This window comes from Arvicola amphibius, chromosome 3 (assembly GCF_903992535.2).
Source record: "Arvicola amphibius chromosome 3, mArvAmp1.2, whole genome shotgun sequence".
In the NCBI taxonomy this organism is placed as follows: domain Eukaryota; kingdom Metazoa; phylum Chordata; class Mammalia; order Rodentia; family Cricetidae; genus Arvicola; species Arvicola amphibius.
In genome coordinates this window covers 173,237,188-173,257,565 of record NC_052049.1, presented here as the reverse complement: position 1 = coordinate 173,257,565, position 20,378 = coordinate 173,237,188, and the positions used below count along the sequence as shown (strand labels likewise).

General features: G+C 41.4%; 1 protein-coding gene across 1 annotated transcript in view; it reads left to right on the top strand.

Moving 5' to 3' along the window:
• Positions 1-20,378, top strand: part of Dock3 (dedicator of cytokinesis 3) — a 337,144-nt gene that overhangs the window by 278,587 nt on the left and 38,179 nt on the right. The window contains exons 29-35 of the mRNA XM_038322276.1: positions 558-633; positions 1,015-1,115; positions 1,373-1,431; positions 4,441-4,589; positions 13,955-14,040; positions 16,520-16,546; positions 16,665-16,760. Coding sequence (XP_038178204.1) covers positions 558-633; positions 1,015-1,115; positions 1,373-1,431; positions 4,441-4,589; positions 13,955-14,040; positions 16,520-16,546; positions 16,665-16,760 — 594 coding nt within the window. The remainder of the gene's footprint in view (positions 1-557; positions 634-1,014; positions 1,116-1,372; positions 1,432-4,440; positions 4,590-13,954; positions 14,041-16,519; positions 16,547-16,664; positions 16,761-20,378) is intronic.

The window sequence follows — 20,378 nt, the reverse complement described above, 5'->3', positions numbered from 1 at the left end:
AACTTCCCTTCCCTTAACATAACATTTACCTTCCTTTACACCTCAACTCATGGTCTTAATTCTCACAGACTAACTTCCTCTTGGTATGTTCCAGGCTAAGATTAAGCTTGATATTCTACTGATACTCTATTCTAAAGGCTGAAGCCCAGTGAGACAGTACATGACAAAAGGAACTATTTAATCACTATTAGCTCCTATTCGCTGGTAAAATAATAAACTTACGCTCTAAATCCTACAAAGTGATTATAACCTGTGTTGTTATCCAGAAATCCCCAGTTTTAAAAAAAATTACTTATTGAGCTAGAAGAAATCTTAAAGAACAAGACTTAGAAGAGTTATCAGTGACCTACTGATATTCTTTGCTATCACACCTTCTAAGAGGAATTTCTCTGAAACTGGTTTTCTGTAGAGTTGATCCATTTTCTCTTTCCTCTAAAGCCACATCTTACATAAGAGCACATTGTCTTCAAGACGTTTGCCTACAGGCAGACAACAGATGCTAGGCTCTGCCACTGTTAGTCTTTTAATTCTACCAATGCCTTGTTTCCTCACTGCAGTATTATAGTCACTACTGTCCAGTACCTGTCCTCTGCACTGCACAAGAATTTCACAGAGACAGACTTTGACTTCAAGGTAGGAGCCCCGAAAATGCATCACTGTCACAATAACCCTAGAAAACTAAAGTCCATACTCACCCCTTTTTGCTTTAGTAATATATTCATAGTACCATAGATTCCTAGGCTGATAGCTATTGTAATGTGATCTGAGAGCCCCCTGGTAGAAATATTGGGAGCCAGGCATCTATGAAGATGCCTGTTGTTGGCTTCAGAAAGAATCAAGAAAGCAAAAATGGGGAAAAGCCTATTTCTACAGATAGTGAAAAGGGAAAAAAATTCTTAAGAAAAGAATTTAAGATTATAAAATGGACTCTGTGATACACACATGTATCTAGTTACTTCCCCCTGTAAGGTTAAGGACTTAGGCAATCACATAATTCTTTTTCTGTCTCTCTAGGTGTGGAATTCTTATTTTAGCCTGGCAGTTCTGTTCATAAACCAGCCAAGTCTTCAGCTAGAAATCATTACTTCAGCCAAGAGGAAGAAGATTCTAGATAAGTAAGACAGATATCTTCTGTTCATCTCTCTACTACTTGCCCAGATGGAACTATTTTTCTATAACAGATTCTTTCAGAAGTCCAGAAGTTTCTCATATGGGTGGTTTTCCAAGGAGCCAAGTATAAAAAGTTCAGTCAATAACCAAATGGCTTAGCATTTTGAGAGCATTAGAAATAACAGTGCTGATGTTCTGACCTCATTCAATCTTCAGGTCTGTCTCCCTCCATTAACAGTTGGCTCTGTGTTACTATTTTCAGGTATGGAGACATGCGTGTGATGATGGCATATGAACTGTTCAGCATGTGGCAGAATCTTGGTAGGTCTTTTCTACTGATTCTTTCTTTCATATACTGCATAGGTAAATAAAAAAGTACAAGAACTAATAATTCTCCACAGCTTTCTGAATATCACTTCATACCCCAAAGATCCTTACACAGCTTTAATATAGCACCTCAGATGAATAATGTAATGTAGCATATGTATATAAAGCCCTCCTTGGCAGGGAGAATTTGGCTAAGAGATCCTAGTATGACATGTGCACTCCATTTTAAGAACAGAAGTTTAAGGAGTAAAAGGAAGACAGTCGTTTTTTCCAGTTTGGGAATCCATGCTGTTCGAGCCTCTGTACTACTCATGTTACAGGCTTAGAAGTGTAGATCATGGACACAGCATTGTTGACAGAAGTTTTTGTCCAACCTGGTCCCATAGCCATTCAGTTCCTAAGAAACACACAGAGGCTTATATTAGTTACAAACTGTTTTACCTATTGCTCGGGCTTATTATTAGCTAGCTCTTAAAACTTAAATTAAACCATAATTTTTGTCTATGTTGGCTACGTGGCTTGGTACCTTTTATCAGTGCAGCATTCTCATCTTGCTTCCTCTGGGTCTGGGTGGCAACTGCAGACTGAGCCTTTCCTCTTCCCAGAATTCTCCTAGTCTGGTCACCCCACCTGTATTCCTGCCTGGCTACTGGCCAATCAACATTTTATTAAACCAATGTGAGTAACAAATCTTTACAGGGTTCAAAAGCATTATCCCACAGCACAACATGAAAACAAGGACAAGTATTGATTTTAATATAAGATCAAAATAAATTTTGGACTACAGGTATTTACATATCCATCCAGATCATGTGTCTGATACCACTTACATGAAAGATCAGGAAAGATGAAAGTTAGAGCCTTTGGATGAGATTGACTTTTGGCTTTTTCTTTGAACACCTTTAGTAGATACTACTTTGAATCTAAAATGGTCATATCAGTGTTTCTGGTAGTCTTCAAGTTGCCTAGATGACTAGCTGCGCCTCACAGAATTCTAGAGGGATATGAGTCTTCTGGAAGGAAGATTTTTTTAAAAAATTAGTTATTTCCAATGAAATTTAATATAAGCTAAGCTTGTGCCTCTTAAGCCATAGGAATGGTGGTCATAGAATCTTAAGGTTGTCTATGAACTTTCCTCACCCTGATCTAGAGATAAAAAGTAATGTGTAAAACAGCAATAGGAGGCACTAAAGAGATGACTCAGCAGTTAAAAGCACTAGCTACTCTTCTTGAGGACCGGGGTTCAATTCCCAGCTCCCACATGGTGACTCACAACCACCTGTAATTTCATTTCCAGAGAATTTGATGCCCTCTTCTGACCTCTGTAGGCACTAAGCATGTATATGGTACTCTTAACATATGTGCAGGCAAAGCACCCATGCATATAAATAAAAAAAATATAAGACAGCAATAGGACTCTTCATCCCTCAGTAGAGTTGTGTTTCCAAATAGTCCTTCTGGATTTATCCCTCTTAATACCTGCCCACAACAGAATTTGGATATATATTTCAACACTGAACTTGACTTTGAAATTCCTAGGAACAGAAGAGACAGACAACTGTATCAGGTACGAAGATCAGAGTATGCAGAGTGCATCTTAGAGCTAACATTTACTTCTTAGACAGGCTTCCAAAATGAAACAAAGATAGTAGCCTGGTTTCAACCCCCAATACTGCCAAATATTTTTAGCTGTTGGATTTGTCTTATAAAGCCATTCATTGCTTTTGAAGGAAGTAACAGTCTCTCTCTGGTCCCCCAAAACTAACTTTCCTTGACTGTAGCAGTTACTACACAAGCGAACAGTTCCCTCTGTAGTCTCTGGAGGGCTAAAAACGGAAATCTGAGGTTGGTTCTTTCTGTTCCACCACTGCAAACAAAAGTCCTCAGGACTGGCCCTAGGTTCTAGGATACTCCCTAGAGAACAGACCAACCAGAGGAAAAGCTGTATCACTCACTTCACTTCCCATAAGAAGGCCTCATAAAGGAAGTTGGGGTGAGCAGATCTGATCAGAGTGGATGTATTCCTACCAAAAGAATACAATGTGAAGAATGGGCAGGAGGACAGCCTATTGGGATGAAGCTATGCAGTAAGCTCTTAGCAGCTTAGGTAGAGGGTTTTTTAGCATACATGGGTGGGGGCCTTTAAGGGATTCATGTACTTAGGGCATTTGGTAGCTTAATCCTTGGACTGGGCTTCCTGATCATTGAAATGCCTTCTAGAAGTAGAGTGTTTAAGCAGAAACATGCCGATCTTCCTCACTAAACAGAAGCTGTAGATGTCTGAAACTCTTAGCACTTCACTCATCTATAAAATGTAAGCTGTTTCCTTGATCTGAAGGTTTTAGGGTAGTTAATAAAACTTCACAGGAAATTTTTTGAAAAGCAATTTTTTGCTGTTTGAACATGTTTCAAATTGACTAGACCAGTTCATTTAAAACTCTAAAAAGATGAGGGAGTGAGCTAGAGGGATGGCATAGCACTTAAGAGCACTGACTGCTCTTCCAGAGGACCCAGGTTTGACTCAAAGCACCAACATCGTGGTTCACAACCATCTGTAACTGTTTCCCAGGGGATCAGATGCCTTTTTCTGGCACCTGATACCAGGTGCTACCACATGGCACACAGACATACATTCAGGTAAGACACTCATATACATAAAATAAAATGATAAATGTTTTTAAACGATTTTAAAAATAATAAAATAAAAATTTAAAAAGCAGAGGGAGTATCTCAAAAACCATAGAATAAATCACCTTTTACCCTTGTAAACTTCTAGTATAAATGAGCAATTGAAGGTGGAGAATGTTGGTTTGACTTTTTCAGTGCTGAGAAATGTAGATCTATCTCAGAGTCTCACACATGCTAGGCAAACACTGTACCACCACTAAGCCTAGATTCCTAACCCCACTATCAATTGTAATATGTGCTTGACCCGACTTATGTATTTTTCATGTAAGAAACAAAGCAGGAAAGAAGTAATATTTGTTGGGTTTTATTGATCAGGTGAACATAAGATCCACTTTATTCCGGGAATGATCGGTCCTTTTCTGGGTGTGACCCTGGTCCCACAGCCGGAAGTCCGGAACATCATGATCCCCATCTTCCACGACATGATGGACTGGGAGCAGAGGAAAGACGGTGGCTTCAAGCAGGTAACACGATAGCTCCAGTGTCTGTCGTACTCTCCTCTGAGATTAGCCTATTTGTATCAGGCAGGTAGTCCAAATGGCTTGGTCATGGTTCAGATAGGGAAGTAACCATCTTAAATCCTGCTTTAGAGTTTATTTATGACTCACTAATAGCAATTTATATGCAAATTTTCATCATCAAGTTAGAGACCAGATCCTAACATTCAGGAAACTGAGACAGAAAAATTGCTATGAGTTTGAGGTCAGCCTGAACTACATAGAAAGTACTAATGCCTGGACTACCTAGAAAGTACTAATGCCTGAACTACATAGCAGTAACTTTTTTCAAAGACAAATAAACAAACAATAGAATTAGAGGAAAGGGATAAACATGTTAAGAACTCTCTGATGAAGAAAAGAACAGCAGAGACTGAACTCTCCTAGTTTCCCTAAGAAAAGAGTCCTGGGAGCATGCTGTCCTTCCTCTACCATGTGACCCAGGGATTTGTATGGCTGGAGCCAGACCAGATGACTTTTCAGAGCCTCCCTAAGTTTCTGGCCAGCGTTGGCAGTAATCTCTAGTTTGATCATAGGAAAGGCAAGCATAGGGAACAGTTGTCTTAGAAGTTGATTAGGTGTTACAGGGATGAGGATCTCCTTTTGACAACCTGCTTGTGAGCTGTCCCACTATGAGAATGGTCTGGTTGAAGTGTTAAAAAAGTTCAGCCACCAGCACAGGGTACATTCTTGAATGAGTACATGGAGGTGCAGCCTTAATACCTTATTAAGCAATTATTGTTTTTAAAAGTCTACCATAAACCCTGTTTCTATGATTTTCAGGACAGGAATTATCATACAAAAATAGAGAAAATAGGCATAAGTGGCAAGCCCCAGTGAAGGAGAGATGAACAAAGGAGTTATAGCAAACTGAATCAGCCTTTAACAGCCTGATACAGAGCACATTCCTGACCATATTAGGATGGGATGTTGGTTAGAGGTGAGGGTTTCTTGCACAATAAACATCTATGCGTTATCCCAGACAGGTGCAGATAAGAAGACATAGAGGAGAAACAACAGATATGAAAGATTTTTGGATCATGTGTTTGTGCAGTGGCAGAAGCTTTCATCATTGAAAATTGAGCATGCCAATTTTGGCAATTTGAACTGTGCTGAGGCTAGAGCGAGGCGTTAATGAAATGGAGTCCATGGAGGAAAAGGAGAAGGTTCAAAAAATGAACTCAGGGGGGTCTTCTATAAACTCCAAGTGGGAGCTGAGAGACAGGAATGACAAGATCACAGAGACCAAGAAGGGTTAGCCATGGGCCTTAAGCAACTCCTAGGAGAAGAGGCACAAAACAGGGAGGATTCTAATAGAGAAAGAAGAGAAAGTATCTTAATAAATAGAGAGGTGCCCACATAGTGGGGCCCTGGAAGGTATAACAGGCTCCAGGAGCCAGAGAGGACATTTACCAAGTAAGCTAGAAGAGATGGATGGTTAGAGAAGGTGGAGGGAAGAAGCATCTGAAGAATTTGGAAGTAAATATGATGGGTAGCAGAAGCCAGCAGAAACAAATGGTCTGCACACATCGAGAGTTAAATCAGCAACTTGTGTCATTTTGTTTTGTTTTATTTTCTTTTTTTTATTTAAAAAATTTCCATCTTCTCTCCTCTTCCTCCCCCTTCCTTTCCCTCCCCTCCCCCCATACCCTCCCTCCCTCCCTTTTCAGGCCAAGGAGCCTTCGGGGTTCCCTACTCTATGTTAAGACCAAGGTCCTCCCAACTCCCCCCTGGTCCAGGAAGGTGATCAACCAAGCTAAGAAGGCTCCCACAGAGCCTGTCCATGCAGAATAGTCAAAGATCAGCGCCTTTGTCCTTGGCTTCTCCATCAGCCTCCACCGTTGGCCACATTCAGAGAGTCTGGTTTGATCTCATGTTCCATCAGTCCCAATCCAACTGGAGTTGGTGATCTCCCATTAGTTCTGTCCCACCGTCTCCATGAGTGAACGCACCCCTCACGGTCCTGACTTTCTCATGTTCTCTCTCCTTCTGCTCCTCATCAGGACCTTGGGAGCTCAGTCCAGTGCTCCAATGTGGGGCTCTGTCATTTTCTTCATCTATCACCGGGTGGAGGTTCTATGGTGAAATGCAAGAAATTCATCAGTATGGCTATAGGAACTGGCCTTTTCAGGCTCCCTCTCCTCAGCTGCCCAAGGAACTAACTGGTGGCGTCTCCCTGGAAACCTGGGAACCCCTCTAGGGTCAAGTCTCTTGACAACCCTCAGGTGGCTCCCTAAATTAAGATATATGCTTCCCTGCTCCCATATCCACCCTTCCTGTATCCCAAGCATCCCACTCCTCCGAGCTCCCCCTATTCTCCCCTTCATGCTTTTCTCTCCCCATCTTCCCTTGGCCGCGTCTCGCCCAACCCTCAAGTTCCCAATTTTTGCCTGCCAATCGTGTCTACTTCCAACATCCAGGAGGATTACTATATCTTTTTGGGGGGGGTTCACCTTCTTATTATCTTCTCAAGGATCCCACATTATAGGCTCGATGTCCTTTAATTATGGCTAGAAACCGATTATGAGTGAGTACATCCCATGTTCATCTTTTTGGGTCTGGGTTACCTCAATCAGAATAGTGTTTTCTATTTCCATCCATTTGCATGCAAAATTCAAGATGTCATTGTTTTTTACCACTGAGTAGTATTCTAGCATGTATATATTCCACAGTTTCTTCATCCATTCTTCCTCTGAAGGGCATCTAGGTTGTTTCCAGGATCTGGCTATTACAAATAATGCTACTATGAACATAGATGAGCAAATGCTTTTGTAGTATGATTGGGCATCTCTTGGGTAGATTCCCAATAGTGGAATTGCTGGATCCTGGGGTAGGTTGATCCCGAATTTCCTGAGAAACCGCCACACTGCTTTCCAAAGTGGTTGCACAAGTTTGCATTCCCACCAGCAATGGATGAGTGTACCCCTTACCCCACAACCTCTCCAGCAAAGGTTATTATTGGTGTTTTGGATTTTAGCCAATCTGACAGGTGTAAGATGATATCTCAAAGTTGTTTTGATTTGCATTTCCCCGATAGCTAGGGAGGTTGAGCATGACCTTAAGTGTCTTTTGGCCATTTGAACTTCTTCTGTTGAGAATTCTCTGTTCAGTTCAGCGCCCCATTTTTTAATTGGGTTAATTGGCATTTTACTGTCTAGTCTCTTGAGTTCCTTATATATTTTAGAGATCAGACCTTTGTCAGTTGCAGGGTTGGTGAAGATCTTTTCCCAGTCAGTAGGCTGCCTTTGTATCTTAGTGACAATGTCCTTTGCTTTACAGAAGCTGCTCAGCTTCAGGAGGTCCCATTTATTCAATGTTGCCCTTAATGTCTGTGCAGCTGGGGTTATGCATAGGAAACGGTTCCCTGTGCCCATTTGTTGTAGAGTACTTCCCACTTTCTCCTCTATCAAGCTCAGTGTGTTCAGATTAATATTGAGGTTTTTAATCCATTTGGACTTGAGTTTTGTGTATGGTGATAGATTTGGATCTACTTTCATTCTTCTACAGGTTGACATCCAGTTATGCCAGCACCATTTGTTGAAGATGCCCTCTTTATTCCATTGTGTACTTTTGGCTCCTTTATCAAAAATCAGGTGTTCATAGGTTTGTGGTTTAAGATCCGGGTCTTCTATACGATTCCATTGGTCAACTTCTCTGTTTTTATGCCAATACCAAGCTGTTTTCAATACTGTAGCTCTGTAATAGAGTGTGAAGTCAGGGATGGTAATGCCTCCAGAAGTACCTTTATTGTATAAGATTTTTTTGGCTATCCTGGGTTTCTTGTTTTTCCATATAAAGTTGATTATTGTCCTCTCAATCTCTGTGAAGAATTTTGATGGGACCTTGATTGGGATTGCATTGAATCTATAGATTGCTTTTGGTAGAATTGCCATTTTTACTATGTTGATCCTCCCAATCCACGAGCAGAGGAGATCCTTCCATTTTCTAGTATCCTCTTCAATTTCTTTCTTCAAAGACTTAAAGTTCTTGTCAAATAAATCCTTCACTTCCTGGTTAGAGTTACTCCCAGATATCTTATGCTATTTGTGGCTATTGTGAAAGGTTGAGTACTCTGCTTTAACACCACATACTCAGCCCTGATTTGGTGGTCAGCCTGACACTGAGGAGAAAGGGAAACCAGAAAGGGAAAGAAAGAGAAGGGACTGCTGGTTGAAGTTGACAAATGGGAGGTTCACTGCTATGATAGAAAATAGTGGAGGAGCCATCTGGTTTGGGCTTCATGGCTTGGAGGAGTTGTTTCCTCCTTGGTTGATTTATCCCCAAATGGCATCAAACCATATAGTTCCTTTAAGATTATCTGAGTACAGATTTTTAACTATCAACCCCAATGTTACAGATTTTTCAGATTTATAACCTTACCCAATATTCTTACAGATCTCAAGGTAAGATTTATACCTTAGCTGAAGTTTTAGAGTTAGAACAAAACCAAAAGCATACGAGATGAATAGCAATGGTCTCCATTAGGACTACACCCTACACATAGATTTCTATTTTCAAAAATGGAATGGTTGAATATATTGTTGTGTAATTTCCAGTGTTGGCAACAACTTGCCATGACTGCCTCTGTGTCACTTACTGCTCCTCTATATCTTTAGAGTCCTTCCACTATAGTGTATTTAGTCGTTCTGAATAACTTAGATTCATTTTAAATTTTTCTTATTAAAATTGTCAAAAGCATCTATTCCATTTTTCCTTTGTGTGAGTATATGTAAATGCATGTCAGGTGGGCACACATCCATGTGGAAACCAGAGGTCAACTTCAAATGTGATTCCTCAGGAGCCATATACCTTGGTTGGTTGGTTGGTTGGTTGGTTGGTTGGTTGGTTGGTTGATTGATTGATTAGAGACAGAGTAGGAAATCTCACTTCCCTGGAGCTCACTGAGTAGTCTCAGCTGGCCAGCACGGAAGCCCAGCAACTGCCATTGTTCTCCACCTCACCCAGCTCTTCACATGGTTCTGGAGTCCACAGCAAGCACTTCGCCACTTTTCTCCTCTGTTATTTTCTTAGGTAGATTTCTCAACCTAGGATTGCTGTGTCAAAGAGTATCTTAGTTTGCTCCTATTGCTGCACTAAAGATACATTGATCAGAGGCATCTTGGAAAGAGTGGGTTTGGTTTACACATTCTAATCATAGTCCATCACTGGAGGAAGCCAAGGTAGGAACTGAATCAGAAATCATGGAGGGGTCCTGCTTACTGGCTTTCTCCCCAGGACTTGCCTAGTTTGCTTTCTTATACAACCAAGGACCTCATCTTGCTTTCTTACACAGCCTCGGATACTCAGGGATGACACTGCATATAGTGAACTTTCCCACATCAGTCTTAAGAAAATGGCCCCAAGATTTGCCTCCAGGCCAGCCTGATGGAGTCATTTTCTCATTTGAGATTCCACTTCCCAAATAATTCTAGTTCATGTAAAGTTGGCAGAAATATAACCAGCACAAAGAGTAAAAACAATTAAGTTTTTATAGCACTATTTCTTGAAACTTGGCTATGTGTTGATCTCAAAACTCAGACTAGTGTTTCTGTGTGAGCTGTATCTGAGCCTTACCATGCTGAACTCCGGTTGCCATTGCCTCTGTCCCACTTACTAAATTATAGGGCCCCAGGAACCAGAATGATTGTGTATTTTATTTCTCAGAGCTCACTGTGGCCCTTGGCACATGGTGGGTTGTGATGATAACAATAAAAACTAATATTATTGAGCATTTCCCAAAAACCAGGACATAGTGACACTATAAAGGAATGTTACCATGACAACTATTTCACAAATAAGGAGATCTGAATTTAGAAAGGTATATATCCAGAACTCTATTGCTTGTTATGTCACAGGATGATTGTCAAATGAAGAGCAAAGTGTCTCTATCAGTTCTGCAGAGATAATAATATCTCCATATCCTTCTATCATTAGTTTTGTTGCCTGATACAGAAGTTTTAACAGGTGAATGTGTATCTAAGGCTTCTTATAACAAATTTGTGGACTTTTACCCCCACCCTGAGTTTCTAGACCTTTGGATTTAGAGAGACCTAAATACTGGATTTTTAACAAGATCTGCGGTGAAATGAAGGCTACTGACCCAGGGACCCAGACTACAAACATTTTGGACCCCAATGGACCACTGAAGCATATTGGTACCCTTTGTTTCTCTGCTGCTGCAGGCTTCCTCCCTGTTTTTGCTCTGTTCTAGCCCATACTAACTACCTCTGTATATGAAAAGAGTTTGATTCATTGTTAGTATCTGGCCATTTTCATAGGGAGTTTGTAGCCACCTCACTGAATTAGGGTTAAACATGGCTCTGGATTAGGAGTGAGATATGTTGGCTTCTAGACTCATCAGACTATTTTTAGTTATAATTCAATCCTGTCATCTTCCAGTCAAGGAAAGAAGCTTGTTGCATGATTCACCCTTGTTCTACTGAGGTTGACATTACTGGAGTTTGAATGAGCTATATTTCCTTCAGAAACTTTCAGGATAAGAGGCTTGACTTTTTGTCAGTGCCCTGTGACTGGGCCCTGCACTGGGTTACTGGATTCCTCAATTGTGTTCCTATTCTCCAGATCTGTAGATATAGTCTATGTAAATTACTTTGAGTGAATTTTGGTTTGTTTACTTGCTTGCCTGCTTTTTCGAGACAGGGTTTCTTTGTATAGCCCTGGCTATCCTGGAACTTGCTCTGTAGAACAAGCTGGACTGGAACTCTCACAAAAATATTATTGCCTCTGACTCCCAAGTGCTGGAACTAAAGCTTGAATGGATATTTAAAACCAAGAAATATTTGAAGCCAGTAGAATGGCTCAGAGAGTCTAAAGGTCTCCAGGACCCACACAGTAGAAGAAGAGAACTGACTCCTTACAGGTTGTTCTCTGACCTCCACCTATAAATCCCAATCACACATAAAATTATAAATATTAAAAAATATATAAACAGCTGGCTGATGGTGGCACACACTTTTAATCCCTGCACTCAGGAGACAGAAGCAAATGGATCTCTGAGTTTGAGACCACCCTGGTCTACAGAGTAGATCTATGACAGCCAAGGCTACACAAAGAAACTCTGTCTTAGAGAGAGGGAGAGGAGAGAGGGGGGAGATTTGGAGATTTGGGAGCATTGCAGAAAAATTGTAAGAGTCAGGTGTCAGGGAAGACTGGGATTAAACAGTGTCTTCTGGACATGATAGGCATGGTACATTCATGAACTCACAGCATCAATGGTTGTCTACACAAGACCTATATAATATAAGATCAAGCCTGTCAATTTTCCAACATGGAAGGGGAAGTGGCTTATGAGTCTCACTCCCTAGCTGAGGAACTATTGGTTGATGGCTGCTAGAAGAGGGAGAGTCTGTTTACTTTAAGAGTGTAGCCTAGAGCCTTGGTGGGGTTGAAGGGCACATTCTCCTTTAATTCCAGAGGCAGAGGTGTAGTGATATTTTGTTTGTGTTTTAACAAATAAAGTTTGCTTGAAGATCAGAGTGCAGAGCTAAGCCATTAGGGGCCAGAAGTGGTAGCACACACCTTCAATCCCAGCACTCAGGAGACAGGGGCAGATGGATCTTTATGAGTTCAAGGCCACTCTGCGCTACACTAGATTGATCCAGTCTCAAAGAGAAAGAGGGCCAGGCAGTGGTGGCTCATATCTGTAATCCCAATACTTGGGAGTCACACGCCTTTAATCCCAGCAATAGGGAGATGGAGATAGGAGTGATATGACTGGGTGGAGAGAGGAATATAAGACAAAAGAGACAGGAGCTCATTGCAGTCTGATCAGCAGTCAGTCTGAATATGCAGTCTGAGGACAGGATTGTCCTTTTGGTCTGAGCATTGGTAGAGGTAAGAACTCTAGTGTCTGGCCACTCTGCTTCTCTGATCTCTCAGTTTTCACCTCTCTATCTAATTCTGAGTTTTTATTAAGAACAATTAGAATTCATGTTGCACCGAGACAGGCAGATTCTGAGTTTGAGGTCAGCCTGGTCTACAGAGTGAGTTGCAGAACAGCCAAAGCTACACAGAGAAACCCTGCCTCAAAAAACAAAAAAACAAACAAAAAATGTAGCCTGGTAGGTCTCCTGTGCTCCGGATGACCCCACATCCATACGTATATGAGTAGCACATTGGGTTCAAAGGGTTATTTAAGGGAGGGACCTAAGGGATGAATCCAGAAGTTCTTAGGGGGCAGAGTGGAAAGGTGAATATGATCAAATTAAATTGTATGTGAATATGAAATTCTCAGAAGATTAATAAAAATACTATATCTTTAAAAGAGGAACATTTGGTGAAGGCTTCTCTCTTTTAGATCTGAAATATTTTTTTTCTGAAGGAGTCTTCATCTTTAGCTCTTAGATAGAAATGGTTATCTGAAACATTTACATACATAAGTCAGAATGAAAAGCCTTCCTAAGCAAGGGTGCCAAGTTTGTTTGTTTATTTTCCTTTTGTTGCTAATAGATTTTTTTTCTCACATACTATATCCTGACTATGGTTTCCCTTCCCATCTGGATCCACTCCAATTCTGTCTCTTATTAGAAAATAATAGGCTTCTAAAGTTTATCAATAAAATAAGGCGAAATAAACTGTAATAAGGTAAAACAAAAACTAACACATTAGAGTTGGACAAGACAAGCAAACAGAAGGAAAAGAGAGCAAGAGAAGGCAGAAGAATCAGAGACCCACTCATTCACCATCAGGAGTCCCATAAAAACACTAAACTGGAAGCCATAATATATATGCAGAGAACACGATACAGACACATGCAGGTGCTGTGCTTGCTGCCTCAGTCTCTGTGAGTTCATATGTGTGTGGATCCTGTTGATTTAGATAGAGAGCCTTGTCTCCTTGGTGTCCTCCATCCCCTCTGGCTCTTACACTTTCTCTACCTCCTCTTCCAGAAGTTCCCTGGTCTCCAAGGGGAAATATTTGATGGAGATATCCATTTAGGGCTGAGGATTCAAAGATCTCTCACTCTCTGTATAATGTCTGCCTGTGTTCTCTGTATTTGTTCCTGTCTGCTGCAGGAGGAAGTTTCACTGATGCTGAGCAAGACCCTGACCTATGAGTGTAGCAGAATGCCATTAGGAGTCATTTTATTGATAGAACAGCTTTACTATAGGTCCCTGGGCCATCTAGTCTCTGGTTCAGAAGACAAGGTTTTTCCTAATACATCGGCCAGACTCTGTCTTTTGCTGGGATTTACTTGCAACTATGATAATATATATATTTTTTTTCCATGATCCTTACATAGCCATGAGACTGGAAATTTTCCTTCTCTCTCTGAGTTTATTTGAACTTATGAAGTCTCTGCTTCCTTCTAGGTGGAGGCTGAGCTGATTGACAAGCTGGACAGCATGGTGTCAGAAGGGAAAGGTGACGAGAGCTACAGGGAACTCTTCAGCCTGCTGTAAGCTGCTCCTTCCCCAAAAGCCCTATGTTGGGAGTAGGGGCAGTGTGGGCCAGTGAAGGGTAGAGACGAAGCCTTCACTGGATAGACTTCAGAGGATGGGTGCCAGGAGAGACCCACTTATTTTCTCTGGTGGTGGCAGTAGTCACTATCTATAAGAAATCAAGCGGGGTTGGGAGTTTAGCTCAGTGATACTGGGTTCAGTACACAGTCTGGGTGTGTGAGGGTGTTAACCTGGTGTTGGTGGCTTAATCCCAGCACATGGAAGGCAGAGATCTCTGTGAGTTTGAGGCCAAGCCTGGTCTGCAGACCAAGTTTCAGGACAGCCAAGGCTACACACAGAGAAACCTTGTCTCAAAAAGCACAAAACCAAAAAAAGAAGAAAGAAAGCACTAGGGATTGTCATGGTTAACTGAAGATGGATGAAGCCATGAATAATTTCAGCTCCTGCGTTTGCTACAAGACACCATTGTATATTATAGCATTCCCTACATCCTGGTGGACGAATAGCCCTAGGGACTATTCAGTTTAGGGTTCAGTTCTGGAATTTCTGGGAGGCAAATTATGTATTCTCTTGTAGGAAATACTGCAGCTTGATAAACACTGCCCAGGTTATTGAATAAGCCGCACAACTTCTCGAGGCCATTTTCCTTTTTATAAAATGATCTGGCTATACGAAATGATACCAAAGTTTCCTCAGACCTATCATTTTAATAACCTCTTTTTTAAGTTGATAAAGGCCATCAGGCCTCATGAGACACTACTTAGAATTTTGCAGTGTATAAAATGTATTGATACTTTTATTTAAAATTCAGAGTTATTTATATTAGCAGTTACTACAAAAGTACCATTGGCTGTGTCAGATCCACAATATAGACTTAATCATAGAAACTTAGTACGTTTAATTAAAATATAATTGTTTCATAACATAATTATGTGTGTACTCTATTAATCTTATCATATCAAAATGTCAAATTTAACAAAATTTATAAGCATTACCAGTAATTACTAGTAAAACATTTTCAACTTCAAAAGCTTCATAAGTTGACTTATAGACTTGATGCTGATAACACACTTGCAAGGGCTGCAGCATGGGGACTGTCCTTCCCTTCTTCTTAGAAGTTATGAGACTGGGCTCAAGGAATTGCTGGCACAGCTGACCAGCAAAAGGCACATCTGAAGGGGGGACCAACAGCTACAGTTTCAAGAGGGGAATTCTTTCTGGTCACTATGTCTGCTTTGTTCCTTGATGAGTCATAAGAATTTTATTTGAAATGTCTGATGATCTCTTTTATCAAGTGTTTCCAGTTGTGGAAGAAAGACATTGAATTCTCTTTGTTGGCTACTAGCAAATGACTTTATTACAAAGAAAAAAGTATAAAAATAGCTCACAATTAACTAATTACCTCTCCAAATTGTGTTTGTAAACCCTTTTAAAGTCAGTTTGATACCTGAGATCTACTGATACCATGGAGCAACCTTTCATAGTTTTAACTTGGGTGATGTTTGTAGGTTTGGGGGGCAATAAAAATGTGTGTAGACTAATTTAGAAAAGATTCAGTTAAAGGAGCAAGGTAGTAATCAGCACTTCCCATGCTTGTGTGCTCATAGAACACCTCTTCCCAATGTCCAGGGAACAGTTAGGAAGTAGTGCAGTGTTCCAGTCCACACAAGTTAATGCTAGAGCCCATGGTCGTCTTCTCTTTCTAACAACGTGATCACAGGAAGCCTCTCTTTCCCTGAGCCTCTGGCCCACGTGTCTATTCTCTACAGGGAGCAGTGAATGTAGACAAAAAGTATAACAGTAGTCAAGCTGTTTGTGTCCCCAGTGCTGGTCCCCAGTCCTTGGTCAGCCAACTCAAGATAACTCTTCAGAAGGCAGAAAGAGAAACGTGCTCTTAAGGGATCATAGATAGAGTTGTGTAGGGTGAGATCCAGACCTAAGCTCCTTACTAGAAGCAAGAGGAAACAATGCAGGCCATCCCCTCCCGGAAGACGCATGTGGGATGTCAGCCTGTCTTAAAGCCAGGTGGTTTGAGTATTCTTGGACAAACCAAAAGCTGCCTCAGAGTGACAGAAGTATGATGCTATCCGATTTTTAAAATGACCTGTCCATTAAGCTTTTGTCTTTATCACGTGTTTTTTGGAAGCTTCCCTTGACCAAGGTGATGACAGAGTATAGCTCCAGAATTTGTTCTCTGTCCCTCATACTGGGCCCCTGAGGCTTGTGGGAATCTTTGATTTATGAGAAGAGGTAGTTTTGTGTGTTTACTGAAAATAACTCTGAGCAATAGACACAGTTATGCATCTCACCATGTCTCTTAGCTCATGTGTTCCTTAGAATAGACCTTACAGCACATGCCTCTCACCTCCACCTCAGAGATATCTTTAGGAACATGAACAGGGAAATGGGAGATATGTTATTTGTTGCTGCCAGTTCAATAATATCCTTGTCTTTGCTTTCTGCTGCATGGAGTAGAACCCAGCTGTTTGGGCCCTACCCCAGGTAAGACTACAGTGTGGCAAGTCTCCTGTCTCCAGATGTCTCACAGCCTGCACAGGTTCTTGGCCCTCACTGTTGTCACCAGGGACGGCTAATGAATTATGTTCTCTTTTTCCAACAGCCTTCTGGAGAAGGTTGAACAGGAAACATGGCGTGAGACTGGCATTTCCTTTGTTACCTCAGTCACCCGCCTCATGGAACGCCTTCTGGACTACAGGTATTTTCTTAGTTTGAAACCTTTGTAGACTCTTCTCTAATAAAGTATTCTCTTCTACATGGATATTCACTTGACTTGAAAACTTAAGAGCACACCGGGGGCTGGAGAAATGGCTCAGGAGTTAAGAGTATTTGATGCTCTTGCAGAAGGCCTGCTTTCAGTTTCCAGCAACCACATGGCAACTTATACCTAGCTCTAACTCCAGGTCAACAAAATCCAATGCCCACTTCTGCCTTCTCTGAGTACCAGCTACACGCATGATACATGTACATATAGGCAGGCAAAACACTCAGACACATAAAAATAAATAAGTATTAAAACAGCAACTGCCAGCCAGGTGGTGCTAGTGCACCCCTTTAATCCCAGCACTCGGGAGGCAGAGGCAGGAGGATCTACTGCTTGATCTACAGAGTGAGTTCCAGGGCAGCTAGGGCTGTTACACAGAGAAATCCTGCCTTGAAAAAGCAAAGCATAACAAAACAAATAAACAAAAACAAAAGAACAAAATAAAACCATGCTAGGTATGGTGGAACATGCCTTTCACCCCAACACTCAAGAGGCAGAGGCAGATAAATCTCTGAATTCCAGGCCAGTCTGGTCTACATTGGAGTTTCAGGCAAGGCAGGCCTATATAGTGAGACCTTGTCTTTAAAAACAAACAAAGGTGAGAACTAGGCATGGTGGTGCACAGCTGTAGTCACAGCGCTGGGGAGGCAGAGGCAAAAAGAGTATAAATTTAAAGCTACCCTAGCCTGCATAGCAAGACCATGTTTTGTTTTGTTTTGTTTTGTTTTTTTACCACTATACTATGTCATAGCATAGGGAGACTGTTCTGGTGCCATTGGTGGTTGTTAGGGACCGTCTGACCAGTAACAGAATACCTCTCCTCAGGTATAAGTTAGACCTTCTTGAGATCCCCTGAAAATTGAATGTACACAAAAGGCATCTCAGAGTCATCTGCCATATGCCCTTCCATCTAGAAAAGTCAGAGCTCAGAGTAGTAGACACAGCTGGCGATGGATGGAGATAGAGACAGAGCCCCACATTGGAGCACCAGACTGAGCTCCCAAGGTCCAAATGAGGAGCAGAAGGAGGGAGAACATGAGCAAGGAAGTCAGGACTGCGAGGGGTGCACCCACCCACTGAGATGGTGGGGCTGATCTAATGGGAGCTCACCAAGGCCAGCTGGACTGGGACTGAAAAAGCATGGGATAAAACTGGACTCCCTGAACATGGCGGACAATGAGGGCTGCTGAGAAGCCAAGGACAATGGCATTGGGTTTTAATCCTACTGCATGTACTGGCTTTGGGGGGGCCTAGCCTGTTTGGATGCTCACCTTCCTAGACCTGGATGGAGAGGGGAGGACCTTGGACTTCCCACAGGGCAGGGAACCCTTACTGCTCTTCGGACTGGAGAGGGAGGGGGAGGAGGAAGGAGATGGGAAGTGGGGAGGAGGCAGAAAATTTTAATAAAAAATTAATTAAATAGAAATGAATGAATGAATGAATGAATGAATATAGAAGGGAAGAAAACTGTCTCCAGAGCAAGCTGGGGAGCCACTGTAGTTCCTCAGCCATATGGGAGATAAACGAGGAAATGTCACCTGGTACCAAAATATGACCAAGGAAAATTTTCATTTTTCTCATACCTATATTCTTTTGTTAAAATCTATTCCTGCCTCCTAATCCTAGCCATGGGAACAGATTAGAGGAAATAGTTTGTGAATTCTGGGATCTCTGTTATGTTCAGCCTGAGAATTCATGTGGAATTAGAATTGTTTTGTCAAAGCCTACTTTCCTAGTCCTGTCATGACTGCTGAATTGCTCTAAAGTCTTAATTATGCTCTCAGTAGGACTTAGATAGTCACTAAGAATGTTTTCTGGAAGTCACAAAGATGAGAATAAATAGGATAATAAAGGAATAAAACCAATCCCAAGCCATAATGCTACAAAATGTACAAACCCCTGGATTAAGAAATAGGATGCTCAGACTTTCTCCAGTTACTTCTGAAGAAAGCACTGCCATGCAGAATACTCAGATGTCAGTACACTGACTTGACCATGGAAATGGAAATTCCTATCCCAAACATCCCCTCTTTTCTGTAGCACAGGGTTTGTGCAAGCTTCTGCCTATTTTACTAGCACCTGAAAAGGTCAAAGATGGCCTTTGTCAGCCATTTTTAAAGTAAAAGGCTTCCTTCTTACATATCAGGTCCCAGCCTTCTCCTGTACCTGCCATCAGACAGAAAAGAGATGTGGGCTAAAGCTTGTTTTCTTTCCTCCCTCCTGCCCCATCTCTCTCTGGGTTTTTGAGACAAGGTTTCTCTATGTAGCTTTAGAGCTTGTCCTGGCACTCCCTCTGTAGACCAGGCTGTCCTCAAACTCACAGATATCTGCCTGCCTCTGCCTCCTGAGTGCTGGGATTAAAGGTGTGCACCACTACCAACCACCCAGCTATATCTTTCTCTTATTGAAATATTTACTGAAGGTTGTTCATATTCACTACCATCTATCTGAAAGACCCAAAATTAGTCCCTTAGACTTAAAGACCTTCTTTTAACTGATTTTCTTTCTTTCTTCTATAAACAAATGAAACTCATGGCCAGAACTAATTTCACTCTCCATGTCTTGTCTCATTATGGTATCTGTAAAACAAGTACACAATCTTTTTTACATGTCTTCAAACATGAACTGGTATTTGCCCTATGTCCTTCCAGTCCCCAGTGTTCACATACTGCTTTCCAGCTCCCAAGTACTGCTCCTAGTGAACGTGAAGAAAAACACCATGATTTTTGTGGTGGTTCTATCTACTAAAGAAAAACTACCATGTTAATGTTGTATATGCAGTGCCTCTAATCTCATTTGCATTCCTGAAGGGTTACTCTTGCAGTTATCAATGAAAAAGTACACATGAAAAGTTCTGTTGCCAAAGTTGAGCCAAGTTGTAGCTGATTCAAAGGTTGTGCTCCAGATCACCATCCATTTTCTTCTTCATTGATCTCTTCCCTTCAGGTTTCTTTACACTGTGTCATTTTCTTAGAATAACTCCCCAGTCCAAACCATCAGAGAGGCTTTCCCAAGCCAAGAGCTCACCCGGCTTTCTGAGTATGCTTCATTTGCCATCTCTCTGACTCAGTTTGACAGAAAAAAGCCAACTCCTTGAATCAGGATACTTAAGCTTTCTTCTGGTACTCTGCTTATCTCTGACAGGTACACAGTAAATAATGATCAATCAAATGAGCTTTCAGGGGAGACTATGCCAAAATCAAGAAAATCTCTAAGCAGTTATTGACAATATATGTGTATAATATATATATATATATACATATATATGACATTTAGATAGTAGCTGTATATAAAATCTTAATTTTTTCTAGTAAGTTATGGTCCTGCATGACTTGAACCTTTAGTGTGAGTCCTGTTTTTAGACTGACCAAACTTCTGAGAAGTCCTCCTCAGCTTTGACAGTAATATCTTAACTTTACATGAATTCTAGACTAGAGTGTGGCTTCTAGTTCACATTTTCCCATAAAATGAAACTTGCCCCCTAAGAATAACTCTCTGCCTCCCTGGGAACTTGAGAATTTGGCCATCTGCCTTACAAACACATCCCTCTGT